The 23,168-nt window shown below is 26.2% G+C and overlaps 1 protein-coding gene across 3 annotated transcripts; it reads left to right on the forward strand.

Annotated features, from left to right (window-relative positions):
* Positions 1-3,410: 3,410 nt before the first annotated feature.
* Positions 3,411-22,420, forward strand: LOC132929141 (protein spinster). 3 transcript variants are annotated; one of them, XM_060994263.1, is made up of 9 exons: positions 3,411-3,811; positions 16,656-16,852; positions 16,919-17,070; positions 17,148-17,351; positions 17,417-17,551; positions 17,666-17,927; positions 18,535-18,633; positions 18,965-19,211; positions 19,736-22,420. In XM_060994263.1, exons 1-9 carry the CDS (start codon positions 3,592-3,594, stop codon positions 19,753-19,755), a joined length of 1,536 nt encoding a protein of 511 aa, XP_060850246.1. In that variant the 5' UTR covers positions 3,411-3,591; the 3' UTR covers positions 19,756-22,420. The 3 variants fall into 3 exon arrangements, with proteins under 3 accessions (XP_060850246.1, XP_060850244.1, XP_060850245.1); XM_060994261.1 differs by having other exon boundaries at positions 21,786-22,420; XM_060994262.1 differs by having other exon boundaries at positions 21,789-22,420.
* Positions 22,421-23,168: the final 748 nt, after the last annotated feature.

Raw genomic sequence — 23,168 nt, forward strand, 5'->3', positions numbered from 1 at the left:
TTTCTTGATTTTAAATTTTTAGAAATTTATTATTTGTATGCAATATGTATGTATAATGTATTTTATTTTCATTTTCATTTAGTGAGATAGATCTCTGAAACCAGAGAGCGGATTTTGTTGTTTGGGGTCTTGTTAGATTCACATTGGCTAGGAGTATTGCAATTTGCAGTGAACTTGCAGTCAGAACTTTATCTTTTATAGTTAATTCACTACAGAGCTTCGAAAAAAAATTAAAACACATTTTATTGGGCACATATTTATAATAACATTATATTGTGTTTTTCGGCTTTATAGCTTTGTAGTGAGTTAACGATTGAAGATAAAGTTCTGAAAATCTTTACAGCACTTCTCCTAGCCAATGTGAATCTAAAAAGACCCCAAATAACAAAATCCGTTCTCCAGTTTCGGTAATCTACCACGCTAAATGAAAATCTAGCAAAAAATAACTAATTTTTTAACTGTGAAAAATTAAATATTTTTTTTTGAAAATGTTTAATCTAACATTTTGTATCTACTTGATTATCCCTTTTTAATGAGCTATTGACCAATTTTTTAGCTATAATAGTTTTGGAGAAAAGTTAAAAAATAGAAATTTTGGCACTGTTCACAATGACGTTTTTGTGGATTCAAATCGTTATACCGTTTGGGTGTGATATCGGATCTCTCATTAATATTTTATGTTAAAGCTAGCTTAATTATCCATCAACTCATTACAACTGAGTTACATTTTTATCATCTATCAACTACCTATTTAACGAAAATTCTTGAAGTTTTAAAAATTCAGACTTTTTTTTATTTCAATTACCAATATTACCATACTTGATTAAAAATCAAGAAAGTAAAAAATTATAAAAAATAATTTTGTAATTCAATAGGTGAAGTATATAAATAATAATTATGAAGTAATAATTATTGTATTATAATAAATGAAAATATCGTATAAATAAAAAAAAATGTAAAACGAAGTAAAATTTACCGTATGTACCTACGTTTATATGAAAACGAGTATGCTATAATATATTTTGCTTTAAATTGTATACTTACGTGATAGGATTAATAACAATAAAAGATAAAATTTACGATTTAGACAGTTGATAAAGGACAAATACAAGATCATGATTATTATTTATTAATTATTATATTACAAATCTATCTTAACTTAGGTAGGTATCTACTAATTAGTACTGTGCCATTTCTTATCAGCATGGTTATTATGGGGTTTAGTTTATACGAGGGTCTATCGCATAGAGTAAGTCTATCGTCTATGTATATTGTATATTTGTATATTTATATATTTTCCTCATACCCAGCTATATATGGTATACTTTACGAGTACCTAAAAAAAAAATTCGTCGATGACATTTCGGGAGGGGGAGTACCATGACTCCATGGACACCCCCCTCTGGCTACGGCCCTGTCTTCTAAGACCGTGATTGAGTCCATAGACCTTTTGATTGATCCAACTCAGCCAAGCTTGTATTGTGCAATATTTTTTTCATGTATTAATGATAATAGATATAATCGCAAACATCCAAATATTCCAAATCTGCTCAAAACGTGACTAACTTACCCTTACCCATATCATAGATTACCGTGAAACCTGTATATAACGGATAGTCACGGGACCAAAATGATTGTCCGTTTTAGATAGGTTTCAGTGTTTTTTAAGTAAAATTAGAAATATGTCTGTTTAAGGAAAAATGAAAATTTTATACGTATATAAATATTGTACACATTATTATAATCTTTATCATTATTATTATATTATTATATTTTACATATAGGTACGTAATAAATTTAATTTTAATGATTATCACCAAGTTTACGAATAGACTAACTGCTAGACTCTTTAAAACGAATAATGTTCACCTTTGTGGCTTTGTTTTAACTTGAAAGATTTATACGCGGTACGGTAAGACGTGCCATTGTTAAGAAAAATATGTAAACCCTGACTACGAACCGATAGAAACTGAATAATGCCTCGAATACACGAGGCTAGTTTTTCAAGCTAGGATAACAAGGTAATATTTGTAAGCTAGAAAACTAGTAATTTTAGCTTCGTGTAAACAGAGCTAGCTTTGTTTTTAAGCTAGCAAGCTAGTGAATATTCTAGTAAGCTAGCATGTCAAGCCAGGCTAGTTTAATAGGATTGTGTTCAATTTTTTTGAGCTAGCTTCTTCGAAATCAGGATAGGCGCTGGGAATAGGTAGATTCGTAGATTGCTATCCTAGCTTGAAAAACTAACCTGGTGTTTTTCGGGCAGAAAAACCATTAGAATTACTTATGGTTTTCTTTTATACGTAAAATTATTACAATTTATTTCTGTTTAATTGTGTATTTGTATCTTAACTTCATAAATGCAATAGGTACTTTGCTATTAACGTTATCGAAATCGGCGATAATGCAATCGGTCGTAATCTGTGTTTTCACGTGTACTTAATTGGTCTCAGTATTTACGCTGTTTCGTAATTGTATTTACAATATACATATGATATTGCATTTAGATTTGAAGTTTGAACTAGGATTTTTGTCCGTTATGAAATCACCGGTGTAAACTGTAAAATATTAGTGTCCGTGTCCGTAATACAAAGAGCCAATTATAGACAGGTCGAAATACATTGGAATACCTATCATTTTGACAATCAGGTTTCACTGTATATCAAAAAGTATAAAAGATTTCATCGTGCCCAATGGCCATAAACAATGCTTCGTTACGCACCTGCCACCTACTGAAGAATTTGAGTCAAAAAGTCCAGATCATGCTTCGTTGAAAGTGTTGAAACCTACAGAGCACAGACATATTATAAAATACTAATATATTATATGTCTATGGAATTTATCTTTAAATATTAAATGCTCTTGGCTTTTCATGTAATGAGAACTATACGTCTATACGTCTATACAGTATTACAGTATACTGCTACCATATAAATTTTTAATTGTTTTGTAATTGTAATTATTTATTAATACTTGTACAGTTGTACAAATAATAGTAATAAACAATAATATTTTAGTCAGTAACATATTATCTAAAGCCGTGGTTTGTGTGACCCTTCACAATTTATAGTATTGATAGTAAATTAGTTACATATTTCTGTGATAGTAATTACTAATTATTGATTATGGTAATCCCATATATAGATGTATAATGTTTTATACACATTTTATAGGTTTTTTACACGAATATATTATTATTAATGTATTTTAATTCGTGGTTTTTTAATGATTTGTGCAAGCCTTCAAGACGGATATCTTGTTTTTGTCCCTCCATTTATAACGATAACGAACACGAATTATATTATATTTAATTCGTGATAACGAATAACAACTTTCGGTTAAGGGTGGTCAGCCTGTCAGAAATGTAATCGGGTCACAGGTGACGTTGCACGTTTCACAACAAACAGGCATGGGTTGTCGAATCGTCATCATTCGTGTACGAGTCATTGCCGCTAGTTCGACGTCAGTTGTTATCCATTTCGCGTCTGTGGTAGTCGTTATTCGATTGCAATGACTTTTGAGTGGTATTGTGGATCTGTTGCCCGGCGACGACCGTAGTGGCGTAGTATCATCGGGAGTAGTTCCGTCGATGTGATGCCGACACAAGTGCTCCACAGCAACAGAACCGTAAAAACCGTACTGCAGATAATGAACGCCGAACCATCGTCGGCGCCCAACAACAATTCTCAACAGCATCTGATGAATGACGAGACGGTAGGTGGTCGTTCACCGATCACTAGTAAACAGAAGATAACAGTTGTTATACTATGCTTTGTGAACTTGATCAATTACATGGACCGGTACACAATTGCAGGTAACAAAAAGTATTTTTTATTTACTCTCCTGACGTGGAGAAAAGTTCGACGACGGATTTCCCACAATAGCTTATAATATATATTTCTCATTGATTGTTGATTTTTATTTAACTATCTAGTTAGTAAAAATCGCTAAGTAATGGTATAATCTATCCATGTCCAGCCACTTGCTCGAAAGTTTTTAATAGAATGCTCATTTGACAAACACTAATAATTCTTAGTCATTATTTACTCTTTTACCTATCTTATTAACAGTATACAATTTATTTCACTGAAATTACAAAAGGAAAATAATTTTGATTATAGATATACTAAAATGTTAATGAGATATTGAGATATGGATACACACATAAATTTAGAATAACTTTGAACAGCTATGGAATTATATTTATTTCTATAAAAATGCGTGTAGTGGCATAACAATCAAGATTTCAATACATTACAACTTAACAATTTAATTACATTTAAACTTGTTTTATTGCCATCATCTTTATTACCTCTCACTTGTTCATAAATATTTCATGCATTGAACATCCCTATTTACATATTTTATGTTTTAAAACATTATAACCTGTTTACAACTAGACCTTAAAATTACATAATATTGCCAAAATACTTATTATTTTATAGGTTTATTTTTTCATCAACTAATAATGAAAAAATTTTAACTTAATATTAATAATATTAACTTATAAAAAAAAACATAATTATTACAAACACTACAATCCAATATTCGAACTGAGATTTAAAAATATTTATTTAACATTTATTGATTATTAATACCAATTGATGAATTTGTATTACCTACCAAATATACAACAATTTAAAAAGTCCTAAGTTAATTTGTTGCAGAAAATTTTTAAATAGGTATGTATTTATAAATATGGAAATTAAGTTGTAAAATATAGGTACCTAGTATCGTGTATAAAATGTATATACTAACATTCATATTTTGATAATGTCACTTATTTTGCGATTATAATTATCTACTCTAATCTTTAAAACTTAAAGAAATAGATAGAAGTACACTGATTATCCTTATACCTGTATCATTATTTGTTAAACCATTGAATTATAATAATACTACCAAAAAAGGTTAGATATAGTTATTTTTTATTAGTTGACTTATTTTATTTTACTCAAACCGGGTAAAACATTGATGTATAATTTTCTTGAAAAAAATCTATTATTACCACTCCTTCACTATGAACCAACAATTAAAAATTTTTTTTTGTTGTTACTGAAATATTGCACACAATCATCTGCTCTGGAATACTTCTATAAAGTAAAAACAAATTCCATATTACAAATAAGGATCAATAATCGACAAAATAATGTGTCAATACAAAATTATATTATTCACGTGAGAACTTCCCTTTATATATATAATTAGCTTTATGAATCGAAAATCATGATATGATATGAGCAAAATTATGTCTGTGTTCCTTTTATAGAAACAAAATGCTTTAATATTGAACTTTAAAAATTATTTTCTGGTGAAAAATTGGATGGATCCAGTACTTATCAAAAAAGGAGAAAATGGGAATTCCGAATTACTATATAAAACTAGTTTCCGATCAAATTAATTTTTTTTTTTTAATTTAAACATAATTATTGTGTTTTTCATAAAATATTTATATATATTATAATATTCTAGATATGCTATAATTTTCAAGATATTTTACCAATTTTTGCACTAATTTTTTTTTTTCATAAATATTGTTGAATATTTTTCACCAATCAAGAACCTTTACCCACCCTCCCCTCATAGGTATATAGGATTAAAAATATTATAAAATTTGTGTATATAGATATTTGAGTATGTTATGGTGTGTCAAAATGTTTTTTTTTAAACTACAATTTAATAATCTTTATTTTTATTATATGATCAAAAATATCCAACCAATATTATTTTAATTTTAAACATTCATAAAAGACTAATGTTGCTATATGCTGAAATTTAATCAAGTATGATGAATTTTATATTAAATTTTTAAGTTTGAGCTATAAACATTTGAATTTATTTTTTTTTATTTACTAAAAAATAATTTTGAGGAATTTCATCAACATTTAGGCTATATTTTTCATTTTATTTAATAAAACTGTACAAAAAATGAAAAAACTAATATTTAACATTACTATACACTATATATTTTAATGATGAAAATAATAAAATATTTTTGGAATTATTTTTACTATATAAACTAATTTATACTACACTAATTTTTAAAAAAAAATCGCACCCTCCCTTTTAGATTCTGAACGGAATGATGGATGTATTGATTCTACAATGATGTGATTTTTTTTATATATTTTTTTTATTTTTTTATTATTTTGTCTTTTATCACGTTTTGGAGTAGTAATAGTTCTTTGATTTTTGACTTCAGCCCTTCTTTGAAAAGGAAATCGAATCTAGTTGGCTGTTTAGGGGGTTAAAAATCAAAATTTCTAGTAGTTTTCAAAGGCGTCGGGAAAAACCCTGAAAAAATAACGGAAAAACGGAATTTTTACGCATAACCACTTTTCGACAAAATCGATTTTTTAATTTTGCTGTAACTCAAAAACGAATCATTGTAAATACTTGAAATTTTCACCAAATGTTTATATTATGGTTATTTATTTAGGATTAAATTTTCAAAATATTTTGACCTTTTTAGGTACTTACTTCAGACAATTGAAATTTTCGACTTTTCTAAGTTTTTTTTTTAAATGCTGATAAAAAAAAATTTGGCTATCCAAAAATTTTTTAAAATTTAATACAAGGTTTATTATAAGTTGTTCTTATTGTAGTGAAAAAAAATAAAAAAATCGTCATTCAAAATTATTGTTTTTAAGCATTAAAAATTCAAATGTTTACAAAATATGTCATACAATTTTTGTGATTTATATCTAAGGTTAAAACTTAGGTAAAAAAACTCAACACAAGGTTCTCCATAAATTTTTCTTCAAATAACTGTAAAAAAAAACTCCAGCGTCAATATAGAAATAAATGTATTTTTTTACGAAATCGAGTAAAATAACGATATATTAGGTACAATTTAAATATAGGTTATAATATAATATAATATCCTACAAATTATCCTTGACTGAAAAATCATCTCCGTTCAGAATCGTTTTTCGTATACCTGTCGGCTGTCATTGCATTCAAATTTAACACATCCATTATAGTGACCTACTCATCTCCATATCTACTATGCGGCAGAACGATTTCCTTTTGACCACCTTTTTAAATTTAAATGTAATTAATTTTTATAACAACTTTTTTGTATCTCAAAAATTAAATTATTCAGTGCCACGGTTACATGTTGGGGGGACCGTGTGCTAGAGTATAACAGAGGGTCTTTAACCAAACCAAGTCATTAATAATTTATTAATTAACTCTTCGTTTATACATAATATTATATAATTTACAGTACCGATTATTTTTATTAAAAATACTAAAAATCTTAATTATATAAAATGAAATCCCTTATAATCCAACAGTCATAAACTATGAAAATAAATTGTTATCATATTTTTATTTCAATAATTCAATAATTTTACTAATTAATTATTAGGTAACTGGTAACTAAACAATTTTTTATACTAGTTTTTTGGTATAGGACTTATCTATTAACCGTAATTGGAGAAGTATCAATAAGCCAAAAATTGATTTTTTACAATTTTTCTAAAAAATAAAAAACTAATAAAATCGTAAATTTTAAATGATATTTCCGTTAAAAGACAATATATTAATTTAAAATTGTTTAACCTAATATTAATAATTAAATAATTACAAATGAAAAGTATTAGGTTTCTATTTCTTAGGTAACACATCGTGATAATAATATTCAATTTGAATATTTGATAATGACAAGGAGTTTATACCACCTAATAAATTTATTCTGTGTTTAAACTTAATAGATCAATTACTCTAATACCATGATATTGAAAATAATCGCGGTTTGTGATTAAACATTTAAAATTATGATAATACAATTTTATCTTTGCAGAATACTTCTGCTTCTTAAAAAACTCAACTGCCAATTACTGTCAACAAATTTTATTAAAATTATGAATAATAATATTCATTTCTCTAATTCTCTTAATAATAAAGACACAGTAAATTGACAATAGGTACCACAAAATTAACAAAAAAGTACCTATACAGTTTAACAAACAGAGGGGCTTTTTTAAAACTTGGTGGCCCGTGTCCGTGTATGGTACACGCCTCGCATACCCGGTAGTCGCGGCATTTGACTTATTGAGACTTTGAGTTTCGATTTACGCATATTGTATTTATTGTTAATTCGTAATTTTTAACAGTTTATCTACACTTTTATAAAATTTTATGTAATTTCGTATTTTTTTTTTTTTGGAAAACAGGTGTATCGTAAGTAAAAAATTACGTTCATAAACAATAGCAAATAAACAAAATTAATTTTTTCAAAAACTATTGTTACTCTAATATATTCCTTTTTCTCTGTAATTTTTTTTATGATTCTCTTTCTCAAGTAAAATCTAGATCCATTTTTCTACCAGATGCCTTCTGAATATTTAAAAATCAACGATAGAAAGTGTCTAGATTCTTCGGACACTAAAAATATGAAAATAAAACTCACTTCATTGGAAAATCAGAAGTCTTCACTGCTTATCATCTGAAATAATAGTATTTATCTTGAGTACCACTATATAAAATGTTAAACCAACCACAACATTTTAAATTTTATGCATTTGTATCAATTAATAACTTTAATAACTAGATTTTTTCCAAAACTTTTTTTTTGCTTTAAATGGTGGTAACTTAAAACGGGTTTCATTTCGTCAACTATAATTTCTTATTTGCTCGTATTGATACGCACAATATTAAATCTTTAGTCCTCATGATAACTAATAAAATAATATAAACATTATAAACAATTCAATTTATTTCAAATTCCATTACAAAAATTCAATCCTTTTATATTTAATATATTCTATAAATAGTATTCAATACTACATTTTCTACCTTAATAATATCAAAAATATTATATTGTTTGTAGATTCACTAGAATCTAATTTATTAATTGATCAGAGTATATTGTGGCTGACGGCTTTGTTTCACTTTTTATATCTAATGAATAATGATATATTCAATATACGTAAATTGATAAATTGAAACAATTTTGTTAAAATATGTACTCACTGCTCAGTGATTTATTTTTACGATTTTAATGTTAAAGATGACGCCAAAGTCACTCAAATAGTCACATATTATATTATATTCTACCCTTCTGTCCTGCATGTATATGTACAACGTATCATGTTTATGGATAAAGAGAACCAATTTTCTTTGGTTACTTTTAATATATGAGAGTGAGTTGACCTATTATCAAATTTGTACATTAAATGGTACGTTGGTTTTCATGATGTTTGAATTTTTGTCAAATTATAATTGGTTTAATTGAACTATCTTTAAATTATATATTTTAATACATTTTACGATCTCATTACTAGCTTAAAAATTTAAATCTCCCCAAAATAGATAAACATCTTACTTTAAAGTTAGGTAATATTAAAAAAAAAACCAAAAATGTTTGCTGTATGACGTATGTAATATAATAGTGCTGTATACCTATTACCTGTCGATTTCGGGAGGGTGTGGCGTTCTCTCAATTATCTTTAGCTATTAGTCATTAATGTTCAATTTCTAATTTCTAAAAGTGCTTCTTGAAACTTCTTACATTTTTAAATTCTTCAAAATTTCTTTAAAATAAATACACCATAAAATTAATAGTTCACCTTTACATTGCTTTAAATGTAAAATTGTAATGCTATTAAAATAATTTGGTTTAAAGTAATCTCCGTAGTTTGTATATTATAATATTGTATAGGTAATTAAATATCATATTAATATTATATAATGTTTTGAACAGGGACATAGGGTGGCTAATTTTTTTTAAATTTTTAATGTTTTTATCCACATGACACTCCATTTAAATATTTATTATTTATTTCCTATACATTTAATATTTTGAGATTTGTTTTTTGTTACCTTCTTAATTTATAATTTAATTATTTTCGTATGTTTTTAATCTATTGTCGAGAATTCAAGATTTTAGTTAGTTGATAACTAATCGATAACAAATCATTTTGTGATAAATATATAGTACTTATATGTGATTTTAGATAATACACATACGGAGTTAGTTAAAACGTAACATCATAATTGTGTAACCCTTTTTATTCTAATTACAATGTTAGAACTATTAATTATTGTATAATTAGATGATTTTTTTTAGACACTGCGGAAAATTCCTAAATAAAGCCATGTTATTATGTTAATATATCTATTATATCTGCTACTCCAAATTGTGACCTTTCTTATCAGTTATCACGATTTACATTCGAAACCAACAATTACAGCAAAGTGGCTTTTCCATTTTTTTTTTTTGTAATCAATAAGATTTACTTAAAATAATAATAACTGCTTTCATTTTACCTATTATACTAAGATAATGTTAAATACATTTGTTGTTATTATATAGTGACAAACATAACAATTTTATTTTACATTATGAAATTCTGTAACATACCTAATTAAAACAATAATTAGAGAAAATAGTTTTGTACAACTTGGTAACAGTTGTTCATATAAATTATAAAATATAATAATCAAGTGTAATTAGGTTAGTCAGAGATGAATTTTTGTTAAAAACTTTTAATTAAAATGTATTAATTACTTATTATGCGTCCATTAATTGCTTATAAAACGAATTGCGTTTATTATAAGTTATAACATTTTTCAATAGAAATTCAAAAATCTATACTATTTATTGAAATGTACAATAAATAATATAAAGGTAGTTATTAAATAATAATATTAATTGACGAAATTATAATAGTATAATAAAATTTAAATAAAAAATAAAAATAGATATTATAATATTTGGAAATTCTTAGAATGTCTTGATGCATCTAATAATTGATAAATTATGCAAAAATAAACAGTAACTGTTGAAGTGTAAGTTAAAAAATGTGTTATAGAAAATAAAATGGTTGTATTATTAGGGTTTTGAATCGTTCTATTTACCAATTAGTTATCACCACGGTTACCACGAACTATTCTTCAAATATTTACTTATCATTGGCATTCATTTAAAAATAATAATAATTATTATATGATACTATACTGTTGATCCGCAGTCTAAAGAATGTCCTGTTTTCATTCCTAAAATTCCAGAAATAAGTTAATTGTTAACCTTGCATGTAACCATTTTAAGATAGAAATAATCATTATAATTATATACCTGTAATAAATTGTAAGTATAGTGTGTAGTTTACTTTATGTCCTTATACTTATTTGTGAAAACGGTAGTATAATTTTTTATTTTAGATATTATTTAACTGATTGGTTATTTATGTTTAAAATATTTTAATATAAGTACTTACATAATAATAATATGTAATACTTAATTATCAAACCGTAAAAATACATTAAATTATATATTGATTTGTATTTCATATTTATAACAACTTTAAGTGGTAAACTATATTGAATAATAATATATATTATTTTTTTACAATTTCCCGGTTTTAATAATATAACAATAAATAAGTACTTTTTCATACTATTGAATTAAAATTAGATTTTGATAATTAATAAATTTCTAATAAATAGTTATTATTCAATAACTTATGTAAAACTAAATGTACCAAAATGTAAACGAAATATTGAATACACTTATGAATAGCATACGTGATACGTGTGTCCAATATTTCGTTGTCATGCCAACATACAATTGGGACATCATAGTTAACTCTTAACTATATAACTTTAAGTTTTAAGCATTGTATGAGGTATGTACAATTTACAATCGAAAGTATTGACAAATAATACATTTTTATATACCTACCATTTACCGGAACTTAAATACAAATGTATAGTTATAAATAATATTACAATAGTCAAACTGTCAAATTGTTATATTTTCACGTCTTTACGATAAAAACTATAAAACCAAACTTCTGTTGTTTATAATATATTTTTGTAGGTAGTAGGTACATGTGTATTTTTTATTTGTTATTGTTTAGTGGGAAAATTATGCCTAAATCTATTTTAGTTATTTGAAAATTTGAATAAGCTGGAGTAGATGAATAAAAAATAATTGTGAATTTTAATTTAATATTATAGGAGTGGTCAACATGAATATTTCTGCAAGCCATATGATTAAACATAATCATACCAAGAGCCAAAATGTATATAAAAATATTTTATATAATTTGATAAACTTTTATAAATATATAAAAAAACAAAATTGAAATTCATAATAATAATAAGTACATTTTTATTTTATAAGTAAGACTGTAGCCACATCTAATGATTTCGAGAACTGTAAATTATGCACTTCTGTAATATTATATTTAATTTAATTTATGTGGGTTGTGAAATACATTTATAATAGCCAATAGGGGCTGTTAATTTGTAGGAAAGTCCATTTTTTTTTTGTCGATTGTGAAATGTAGCTCTGTAAAAAGCTTATATTATATAAGCTTTAATAGCTTTATATAATTTAAATCATATATAACAACAAATTCACTTACAAAACTTTTATTTTGCATTTTATGACGTTTTTAATTTTTTAGATTTTTTTTTTTGCCTTTTTGGGTCTTATTTTCCTTTTTTAGTTCATTTTTTTGTATTTTTAATTAAATTCCATTAATTAACATTTTAAAAAATTTAAAAAATGTTTTAGGCAAATAGCATTATTAAAAAATCAATAAACTTAAAAAAATCAAATTAAATCAACTTTTTATTAAATAAATATATTTTTATGCATATAATATTAGTATCAATATAAATTTAAAAATTAATTAAAACCCTTTTAAGTGCATTTAATTCATAGCTCTATTTATAATGAAAAAAATATATTTTATATTTTACTATATCTATTTATAAACGTCTCTTATTTAATGAACTGTTTTTTTAAACTAATGATAGGCTGTAGTGATGTACCCTACATTACAAAAAATTAAGATTATTGATTAAAAATTAATTAATGAGGTAAAAATCCAGAGGATAGGTATTGTTTCGGTAGCAATGAATATAAACTAGACCGCAGCTTTCAGTTGGAGGACTCGTAGCGGTTAGATGATACGAACAAAGTTATAATCTATGTAATTATATTGTAATATAAGTATTATTATTTATCTTACAATAATTTATTTATTCAAATTCAATATTCACTATTTTTTAATTATAACGAAATATAATTTTAGGAAATTATAAAATAAAATAAAAAACCATTTTCAAAATTTGCCAAATTTTTAAATGTATTTATTGAAAATAAAAGGTTTTAATAAGTATTTTAAGTTATATTTTTTATTTTGTTCGTTCAATAATTGTTAATTCATTTAAAAGCATAAAAGAAAACATTTCGAATGTATTTTTATATACGTGTATAAATGCCAAAGTTCATTAGTATTGTTGGAACGAGTACAATGTTCTTTTTTAAAATAATCGTAACATTGAACACCTATTCAAATTTAAGTCGACATGTCTGAGTTGATACATTCTATAGGTAGGTATATAATATTTTTTTCTTTGTATAAAATGACATTTCGTGTACAAAGATTGGCGATTGCTTTTTATTTATTTTACTATCAGTAAAAGTTAAATATTATAGGTTATTTATTAATTATTATTATTAGTAGAATATATCTTATATAATATATAATATAGTTACCTATACTATAACGACAATTACGATATAACTTGTGTAAAATACCATTATTTTTATTTTATAGGTTCAGCAGCAATCATTAATCGTTTGATATTGTTATTATTATAATATAATATAATGATTAGGTAATCTCAAATAAAAGCTGTTAATATTTGCATGTAGCATATATGCAATGCGAATATCATCGTAATATATTATATAAGTAGTTTTAATTTGAACTAAAAATAGTTGTTTGTATAATTATAATTTATTATACAGCCATAATAATGTTGTTCATATTTATCTATATTAATAAAAGGCAATGTTTGTGTGAGTAAACGATCTACAGTCAAGTCTAACGCACACTGCATGATTCTGAAATTCGGTACATAGCTAACTTATACCCAAGATTCAAGAATATGCACCTCAAAACCAAATTATTAAATTTTGCATTTTAAAAAGTTGCTCACACAGAGATTCGCCTTACGAATAATGAATATTTTTTTGTTTGTATATGGGTTATAATATTGGTTGCTATTATAGTTACATAAAGTAAAATATTTATTATAATTAGTATAATTGGATATCATTTTAGACTTATATTTAATATTTAGTCAAAACCACCGAGATGATTGTTAAAAAAATATGCGTAGCTTACATTTAACAGAGTTAATGACAAGGTAAATCGACTGACATTATTTAATTTGTCACGGGCAATGCCGAGTAGAGGATTAGCTATAATTTATAAATATATCTAGGCACTATATAAAATAAAAAGTATAAAAAAATAACCCTTATACAAATCCAATTTAACCAAATTGTATAAAAGTATTGTCAATATCAACAAGATCCGTAGTTTCATTAACTACCTTTTATTACTTACTTTTTACTTTTCAATACATACAATGTACATGTTAAAATTACTTGACTCACGAAAAATTAACTATTGCCATTGGTTACCGAAAATAAAATAGTGACGATTTGATATAATTTTAGACCTGTATTTTATATTTGTCCAAAACAATCCAAATAACGGAGTTGTATAAGGGGTAAATTCACAGGTATTTAATTTACCTCGGTTAACATCACCGTATACAGAATCAGTTAGTTTAAAATATAAAATAATACTAATGAGGACAATTTGATTTTTTACTTTCCTATATACGGTTCTATAAAATATTACATTGAGGTATAATAATTCGTAAAAGGAAACAATTCATAACAGCTTGTTAGTTCACTTGATGAGAAATAGGCTCAAAATAGTATTAAGTTTAATGTTTTGTGTTAGGAAACGCCAGAAAATTTATATTTTACATTATACAAAACATCAATACATAAAAAATAACTTTTCTTTTTCGGTTTTAATAGTGTATAGAATAGTGAGTGTAAAATATTGTCATAAATCATAATAATTACGTTAGGTATCATCTTTAGCAAATGTTGAATTCTATATTTATAAGTTTATAACCTAAAATTATTTACGCACAAGTTTACGTAATGCAAATATTTTTAAGGTCATACTTATGGATTTAATATTTTTTTCGTACGTAATTTGATAAACTTATTTCACCTATTATATATTTCTTTGTTAAGTTCTTAATTTTCTTTTCCCATCAAAACATTAACATTCCTTACTTTATTTTACTTCATAATATCCATTAATTATTCTGTATTTATAGTAGGTTAAGTTTAGTAAAGTATGTGGCAAAGAAATTATTATATATCATGTTTCTGTAAACTTAACGTTAACGGTAAAAAGAGGTGAGTAAATGTAAAAAGCCCATAGTGTCTATCCATCTTCATCAGCTCTATACTATAATAATAATATTTCATACACGAATATATACAAAAAAAAAATTACAATGAAACGTTAGGTTATTAGTATTACGAGGTTATTACAGGGTTATAATAATATATTTTAACATTACGTCGCCAGATAAATACTCTATCGGTCGTACAAACTAAGTATTATTTAAATTATAAATGTATTATAACATTATTTATACTATATAAAATACTATAATAATAGTCGTCTTTATTGTATGCGCATTATTACGATGACCGGGCTGCAACAATTCGTGTTTGTTTAGGCTTCATCCGTCCAGAAAAAAATTACATTGTGCTTATTATACAAGTTTCCTTATTGTTAATGTTATATCCTAATAACGTATTTAATAATATATCATAAATCACTATGCCTGCCAGGGCCATCTGTTCTTCACAACTGTTGCACGTGAGGAAAATGTTATTGTACGTACCGTGTCTCTTTTGCTGGAGAATCTTCGGAAGTGTCCGACGTTATACACACTCGTGTGTCTATCTATACGACGATAATAAATAAAATAACGCCACGACCATATGCCACCGGTGTAGAATATGGGCAAGAAGATAAAATTGAGTGATTCCTAGGCTCGAACATGCTAAGAAAGCAGTAGCTCTGTTCGTATACACGTATAGTTTATCTCTCACTCTCGTGAATATCTCTGATCGCCCTTCTATATTATAACCGTACAATTTATTTTATTAACCATGAATGCTGTAAGATATTATGCCTATATACAAACTGTATTTTCGGGTCATAGAACTTTATCGTGTCTCTTAGTGTCTTGGTCGTATTATTTAATTGTTCGTCGCACCCTTTTCAAAGGGCCCACCCATAATATATTATACAATAATTTAAAATACCATCTCGAAATAATTTATACTACGATTGTCTCGGGTTTATGGACGTAGGTCATATACATACCAATAGCAGTTTCAACATTAGGTATAATGATTAATTAATTACATTATGCTAGACTGCTAGAGTGTTAGTCACATAATTGATTACTAATTACGCGTTAATGTATATCAAATCGATATCACCCATAACTAGATTACGAATCCCAATGTACATACCTCCGTTTTGAGTATTGAATGTTTTAAAAAATTTGTATTCTAAACACCATAAAACCATTAAGTATAATTACGTTTTTGTTTTTTAAATTATATTAATAATTATCGTGTTTTTATTGTAACTCGTATAAAACATAGACACAAAAATAGTAAATTTTAAAAGGTAGATCGATCATATTGTTGCAATAGACGAAAATACGCAATGCATATTTTTTACTTATTTAATCCAATAATATATATGTATATATTTTTTTTACTATATTTCTAGGTATTCTAGCTGATATTCAACACCAATTTAAAATTGGAGATGACAAAGGTGGCTTATTGCAAACCGCATTCGTCATAAGTTACATGATATGCGCTCCGGTTTTTGGATATCTAGGAGATAGATACAACAGAAAATTTATAATGGCTTTTGGTGTATTTCTATGGTCATTAACTACGATTGTTGGTTCTTATATGAACGTAAGTTATACTTATTTTATTGACTTTTTATTTTCAAATTATTTTTATAACAAAATTTATTCACAGGAATACTATTTATTTTTATTCTTCCGGAGTTTGGTGGGTGTCGGTGAAGCTAGTTATTCGACTATTGCGCCTACAATTATAAGCGATATGTTCGTTAAAGATGTGAGGTCGAAAATGTTGGCTTTATTTTATTTTGCCATACCCGTGGGAAGGTATATTAACTGGCCGCACAATACTCTAATTCTGGTTGAATAAAACTTAATTCGTGATTTTTATTTTTTCATTTTAGCGGTTTGGGCTATATTGTTGGCTCGGAAACTGCTAGGATCCTCGGTTCTTGGCACTGGGGATTACGCGTCACGCCAGTGCTCGGCATGTTGGCCGTCCTCTTGATTATGTTCGTTATGGAAGAACCCGAACGAGGTCAGAGCGAAGGGTATTCTCACTTAACTACTACGTCTTGGTCCGAGGACATACAATTATTGTGTCGGAAGTAAGTGTTTTTATACACTAAATTATTTATATTTGTGTATCTATATCACTTAATAATTTTACCAGTCGGAGTTTTATGTTATCCACTGCGGGATTCACTTGCGTGGCCTTTGTCACTGGATCTTTGGCCTGGTGGGGTCCCCAAATTATGTGGTCAGGACTAAAAATGCAAGAAGGTTACGAAAATGTTACGATAAACAGGTATTATTATGTGGTGATGGGTTATGATAACCATTTTATTATTGGCGTACTCAAGTATTTTATCTTTATTTTGTAAAATATTAACTAAGTTTTTATTTGTCATTATATTTTTAGCGTATCGCTGAACTTTGGAATAATAGCCATGGCGGCTGGTCTTATTGGCGTGCCTTTAGGCTCATACTTGGCTCAACGGCTGAAAGTGCACTATCCCAAAGCAGACCCGTTGATCTGTGCTGGTGGTCTTCTAATATCGGCTCCATTACTGTTTCTGGGACTAGCGCTTGCAGACAAATACAATTATTTCGTGTTGGTTCTGATATTCTTTGGTCAAGTATCACTGAATCTTAATTGGTCGATCGTAGCCGATATACTTTTAGTAAGTGTTTTGAAATCACCAAACGAAATTATTGTAGCTATAAGCTAGGTTCAAGTGAATGAAGTGAAAGCCTAACAGTTCAATCATATTAGTTAATATAATGTGTACTTATATATTTTTAGTATAAAATTTATATAAATAATATATATATATTATTTAGCATACATCATTTTAAAATGATATATTGTAGTCTAATAGGTCACTGTTGGCATGAATTACAGATACATTGCAAAATTTGCAAGTCAAAACTTAACTTAAATGTATTTATTTCTTATTCGTTTGCATTGTTAGCAGTTGTTATCGTCTTAATATGCATTGGTGTAATAGCATGTCAATATTTTAAATTACAAACAATTTTAAATAGCTTATCTAATAATTTACATAAAGACATTGAAAATAGCTATCATCAATATAGTAAAAATAGAATCTCGATAATCCAAATCAAAGCCCAACTAGACAAAACAAAACAATACGATTATAGAGTTATTGAAAACAAATAACGCGTATTTAAATGATAAATAAAAGTTATCGATTATTTACTATATGAATAATTTTAAGTTCAAATTTGTGATTTTTTAAAAAAATGTTGTGTTGTTTTTAATTTTAGTACGTTGTCAATCCTACTAGAAGATCAACAGCTGAAGCTTTTCAAATTTTGTTTTCACATGCATTTGGAGATGCTGGTAGCCCATATCTTATTGGAGTGGTAAAATTTATAAATCATTTTAACTTACTTAAACTAAATAGGTACAAATTAGATGTCAATGTAATGACAAGCCAAATCTCAATTTTATAAGAACATCAAGAATCTAACTTAATAAGAAATGTTGACTTGTTATTGCATTGACGCTTTAAATTAATGAGACCTAGAAAGATAGGAGCAAGCCTCTTAAGAAATTATTTACCAATAAACTGATAAAAATTTATATTTATACAATTAAAGAATCTCAAGCGCCATAAGCCCGTTCCAAAATTGCTTAACATATTGCACCTATGCTTAGCCATGTAATGTTTAATAAATTGTGTTTAATTGTCAGATTTCAGAAATTTTAAAAAAACTCTTTGCAAAAGGGACCATACCACTACTTTTGGCATCTGTGTCATTAGCCAATAATAATTTACAAGCCACCAATGGTGACAAGCAAGATAACATTAGCAACTTTCATAGTCTTCAATATGCATTGTTCATTACAAGTTTTGTTGAAGTGTTAGGAGCAATGTTTTTCTTCTTTACTGCTTCCTATATTGTCAAGGACAAGGAATTAGCTGAAACAGAGACTCCAGGTTGGCCAACCTACACTCCTATTGTAAATTAGTATATATATATATATATATATATATATATATGTATTTAAAGTCTCAATTATTTATAAGTAAAAGTGGCTAATTCAGCCTAATCACTAGTCTAAAAACATACATGACACAATTATTTTTAACATTTTTACAATGGCTACAATTATTGTGTTCTTATTATTTATTTATTTTTAATCAAACTTTTATGGATGTTGGTTAATTTTGTGCATTATTATTATTTTAATTTATTTTTGTTTTTGTTTTTTGGTTTGCATTAATGCTTGCTCACATCTATTTCCTATCCTTGTGTTTTCTTTCTATAAAACTCAACATCATGAGCTTGATAATTTATATTTGTATGTATATTCTTGTCTAATACAATACAATAATATGTGGCTTTGGTATTTATGTGTTTGTAATATATAATGTATTATTGTGATATATTTTGATATATTTTAATATTGTTCTAATAATTATAATTATTAATACATTTTTTATCATTCAATAAAAACTAGGTAATATCAAACAGACATGAAGGATTTTTATAAGTGACATAATGAAATAGCCAATAGGAACATATTGAACTTTTTGTTCATTTGACTGATTATATAAAATAAATGTGACTCAGTTTTATAATATTAAAATAAAATATTAAAATACAAATAAAATTGTCCTATATCATTCATCTGTTATATCAGAATATTCTTGGTTTCTGATTTTACTAGACAAAACTCAAAAATATTATTAAAGAATATTATATTTCATTCATTTGTATAAATAATCCCTGAATTTTATATATCATATTATAATATGACTCATGCTGTAGTATTGCATATATTAATATTTTTTTTATTTGTCAATTATTTTTTGAAATGAGTCATTGGAAACATGCATATTTTATTAATATCATTGAGTATTATACACTATATGATAAAATATAATATAGTCAATGTTAATATTTAAGAAAAATGGTGACCAATCAAAATATATTTTAATACCAAAAATCGTTATTTGTAAATGATTAGTCGAATCTAAGTATTATTTACGATACCAATAATACTCATACAACTCCTAAATGTTAAGACAATAAATGAGAAACAACCTTTTTTGTTTATCTGATCGTTTTTGTCTTTTTGTTTATAATTTTATAATCAATAGAATTATTATTTTTAGAAATACCATATGTCAATTCACATTTAACTTTTATACAAAAAAACTATAAGATTTCTGACTCGTTTAGCCCTTAAACCATATGAACATAGACGATATAATATGGTTTATTGTTCGTAAATTGATTGTATCTTTTAACTTATTGTTATTACCATATTGGCATGTTTATTTGTAATGAATAATGATTATATTGATATTGATGTATCAGCTATTTCATTTATTCATTTCATTTTTGATCAATATCTTCGTAAAAAATGTAGGCAAACAAAACAATATATTGACTCGTAATTTTAGCCGAAAACTTAAATTATTTATAGATTCCCGTATGACATAGAACACAGGACAATAGAACCTTGTGTGTTGTATCTTGGATCATATTACAAATATTAAACATGTTTTAGAATTAATGTGTCGTTCTTTAGAAACTCTCTAGCCATCACGACTACTATTAGAGCTTTATGAGTTGTTAACCACGCCACCCTAATACGTATATTCTGACCTGTGGTATTGCTTTTACGATTTCTATACAGAGGGATGTGGTAAAAAGGGTAATAGAAGGATTGTTGATAGGTGGGTGGACAATGGCGAATGGGTAATAATTTAGTATTTATTATGACGAGGTAGTAAAGATATGACAATAAACCAGTAATTGCCTCATTGGATTTTGGGTGAGTGGATTACCTATTTGCCTTAGACAAATTTTGAGTCACGCCATAGTTTGGCATGTAACTCATTTCTATTGCTGTCAACTGTATGCAATTTAACAACAATACCATTTACAACTGTATAATTAATTAATGAATAAACATATTAATCTTTTTATGCCTATGAAAGACGAATGTCACGTAATTTTTATTCCAACTTATCTATCTATCGTTGCACTATACGCTATAAGAACGCTTTGCGTACGTTTTTAACCATATCTACCTATGCATGAAATATATTTATATTTTATACCTATTTCAAATTTTCAAATCTAATCAAATGATTAAAATAAACATTTACACTCTGTAACAAATAATGTATTAAAACGGTAAATTAATAACTTATTGTTTTTACATAGTACAACAACTACTACTAATAGTACCTACTTGATACCTAAATTCATATATTATTGTCTTCGTTATCATAAATACGTCATTGTGCTATATTATATATAAACAGTCTTGTAAATACAAGTAAATAGTAGTTAAATATTATTGATTTCAACATAACATTATTGGTGATTGCTATTATTTGTGTGGTATGAACGTGTGGTCTTACATAATATTATCTTCGCTTAACTACTGGTTGTTTTAAATACGCTTTGTTGGGTTTTCATTGTTTTCGGCACACAAATTTTTCTTACGATATCATTGTCATTTTGTTTTTTTAAACAACATGAATTAATTTCAGCAGATAATGGACCAGATACTGTTCAAAACAGGTATCCCGTGGACGAAACACGTTTGCACGGTCATTCCAATCCCCGTTTTGTAGCCTAAAATCAATGAAAAATTAAAAATAAAATGACAATAAATTTGATTTTGTGTAAATTTCACTTGCGGAACGCTTGAGTTGTTGTTACGTTAAAATATTGCAATTGTATGTTTCACTGTATTACACTGTCGTTTGACGCATTCGTCTTACATACTTACCTTATAATAATGATATTCACTTTATATCTATCTGTGATACTTAAAATATCGTTAAATAATACAAAATCATAGTAATATACATTATTTATTACAAATCTAATTATGTATAGAACTTAAAAATGATTAAACCCACTTTTATGAAATATTTATCTGAAAAAACTGCCCTTGTTAATCTGTTATAATAGTAATGATGTTGATGTTTTTTGTATTATTGCCATAATTTTGTATTCACACACTGATAAATTCATTATAGTATTAATATTTATAATAAAATTAATTTATTTTGTGAAATAATTGTAAGAAATTTTTTTATAAGTTTGTACAGAAATTATGTTTTTTTTATATTATATATATAAATATTAAATAAATAAAATGTCTGGAATATGGACTAAACATTATGTATATACCTATAATAGGTACCTATTGTTCTTGGTAAACATTCACGTCTTACGTTATGAAATTGGATTGAATTTTAAACAGATGTACGGGTATCTATATGAACAAATAAGGGAATTGGGATGATTCTGATTTTATTATAATAATATTTAAGTTCACAAATGTGAATGTTTGTTTAATTGAGTTATCATTTCAATCCTCAGTAGTTTACTAAGTTATGCTTTATGCTTAATTAAGATTTTGGTCTATTAATTTGAATTACTTACTATAATCATTGGCGTGCTCAAAGAATAAGGTGCCCAGGCCCCAGATTACGTTTTTTTTGTGTTACTGTAAATTCAATACGATTTGAGTTTTAAAAACGACAAAAAATGTACTTAAAAGTTGAATTTTGTAAACTTAGCTAGATCAAAAAATCTATAATAAAAATATTTTTTGTAACACTTAAAATACATTTTCCACTTACGAAACTATATAAACTTATATTCAAAAAATGAAATTACATTAAAATCTCAAGGCACCGTAGTAATATTAAGAAAAGAGGCTTTAATAAAATATTTTCAGCTACCTATTAGTGTAAACATCTTGGAAATCACTTATACTACTATACTAGGTTTCGACTCAATGGGCGTAATTAAGAATTTTCCTTGGGGGAGGGGGGGGGAATAAAAATTTTGTAGAAAATTGATAGCTAAATTTACTAGCTTTATAACTCGCATTCACGCGGTAATATCAACATAAAATT

This window comes from Rhopalosiphum padi, chromosome 4 (genome assembly GCF_020882245.1).
Source record: "Rhopalosiphum padi isolate XX-2018 chromosome 4, ASM2088224v1, whole genome shotgun sequence".
In the NCBI taxonomy this organism is placed as follows: Eukaryota; Metazoa; Arthropoda; class Insecta; order Hemiptera; family Aphididae; genus Rhopalosiphum; species Rhopalosiphum padi.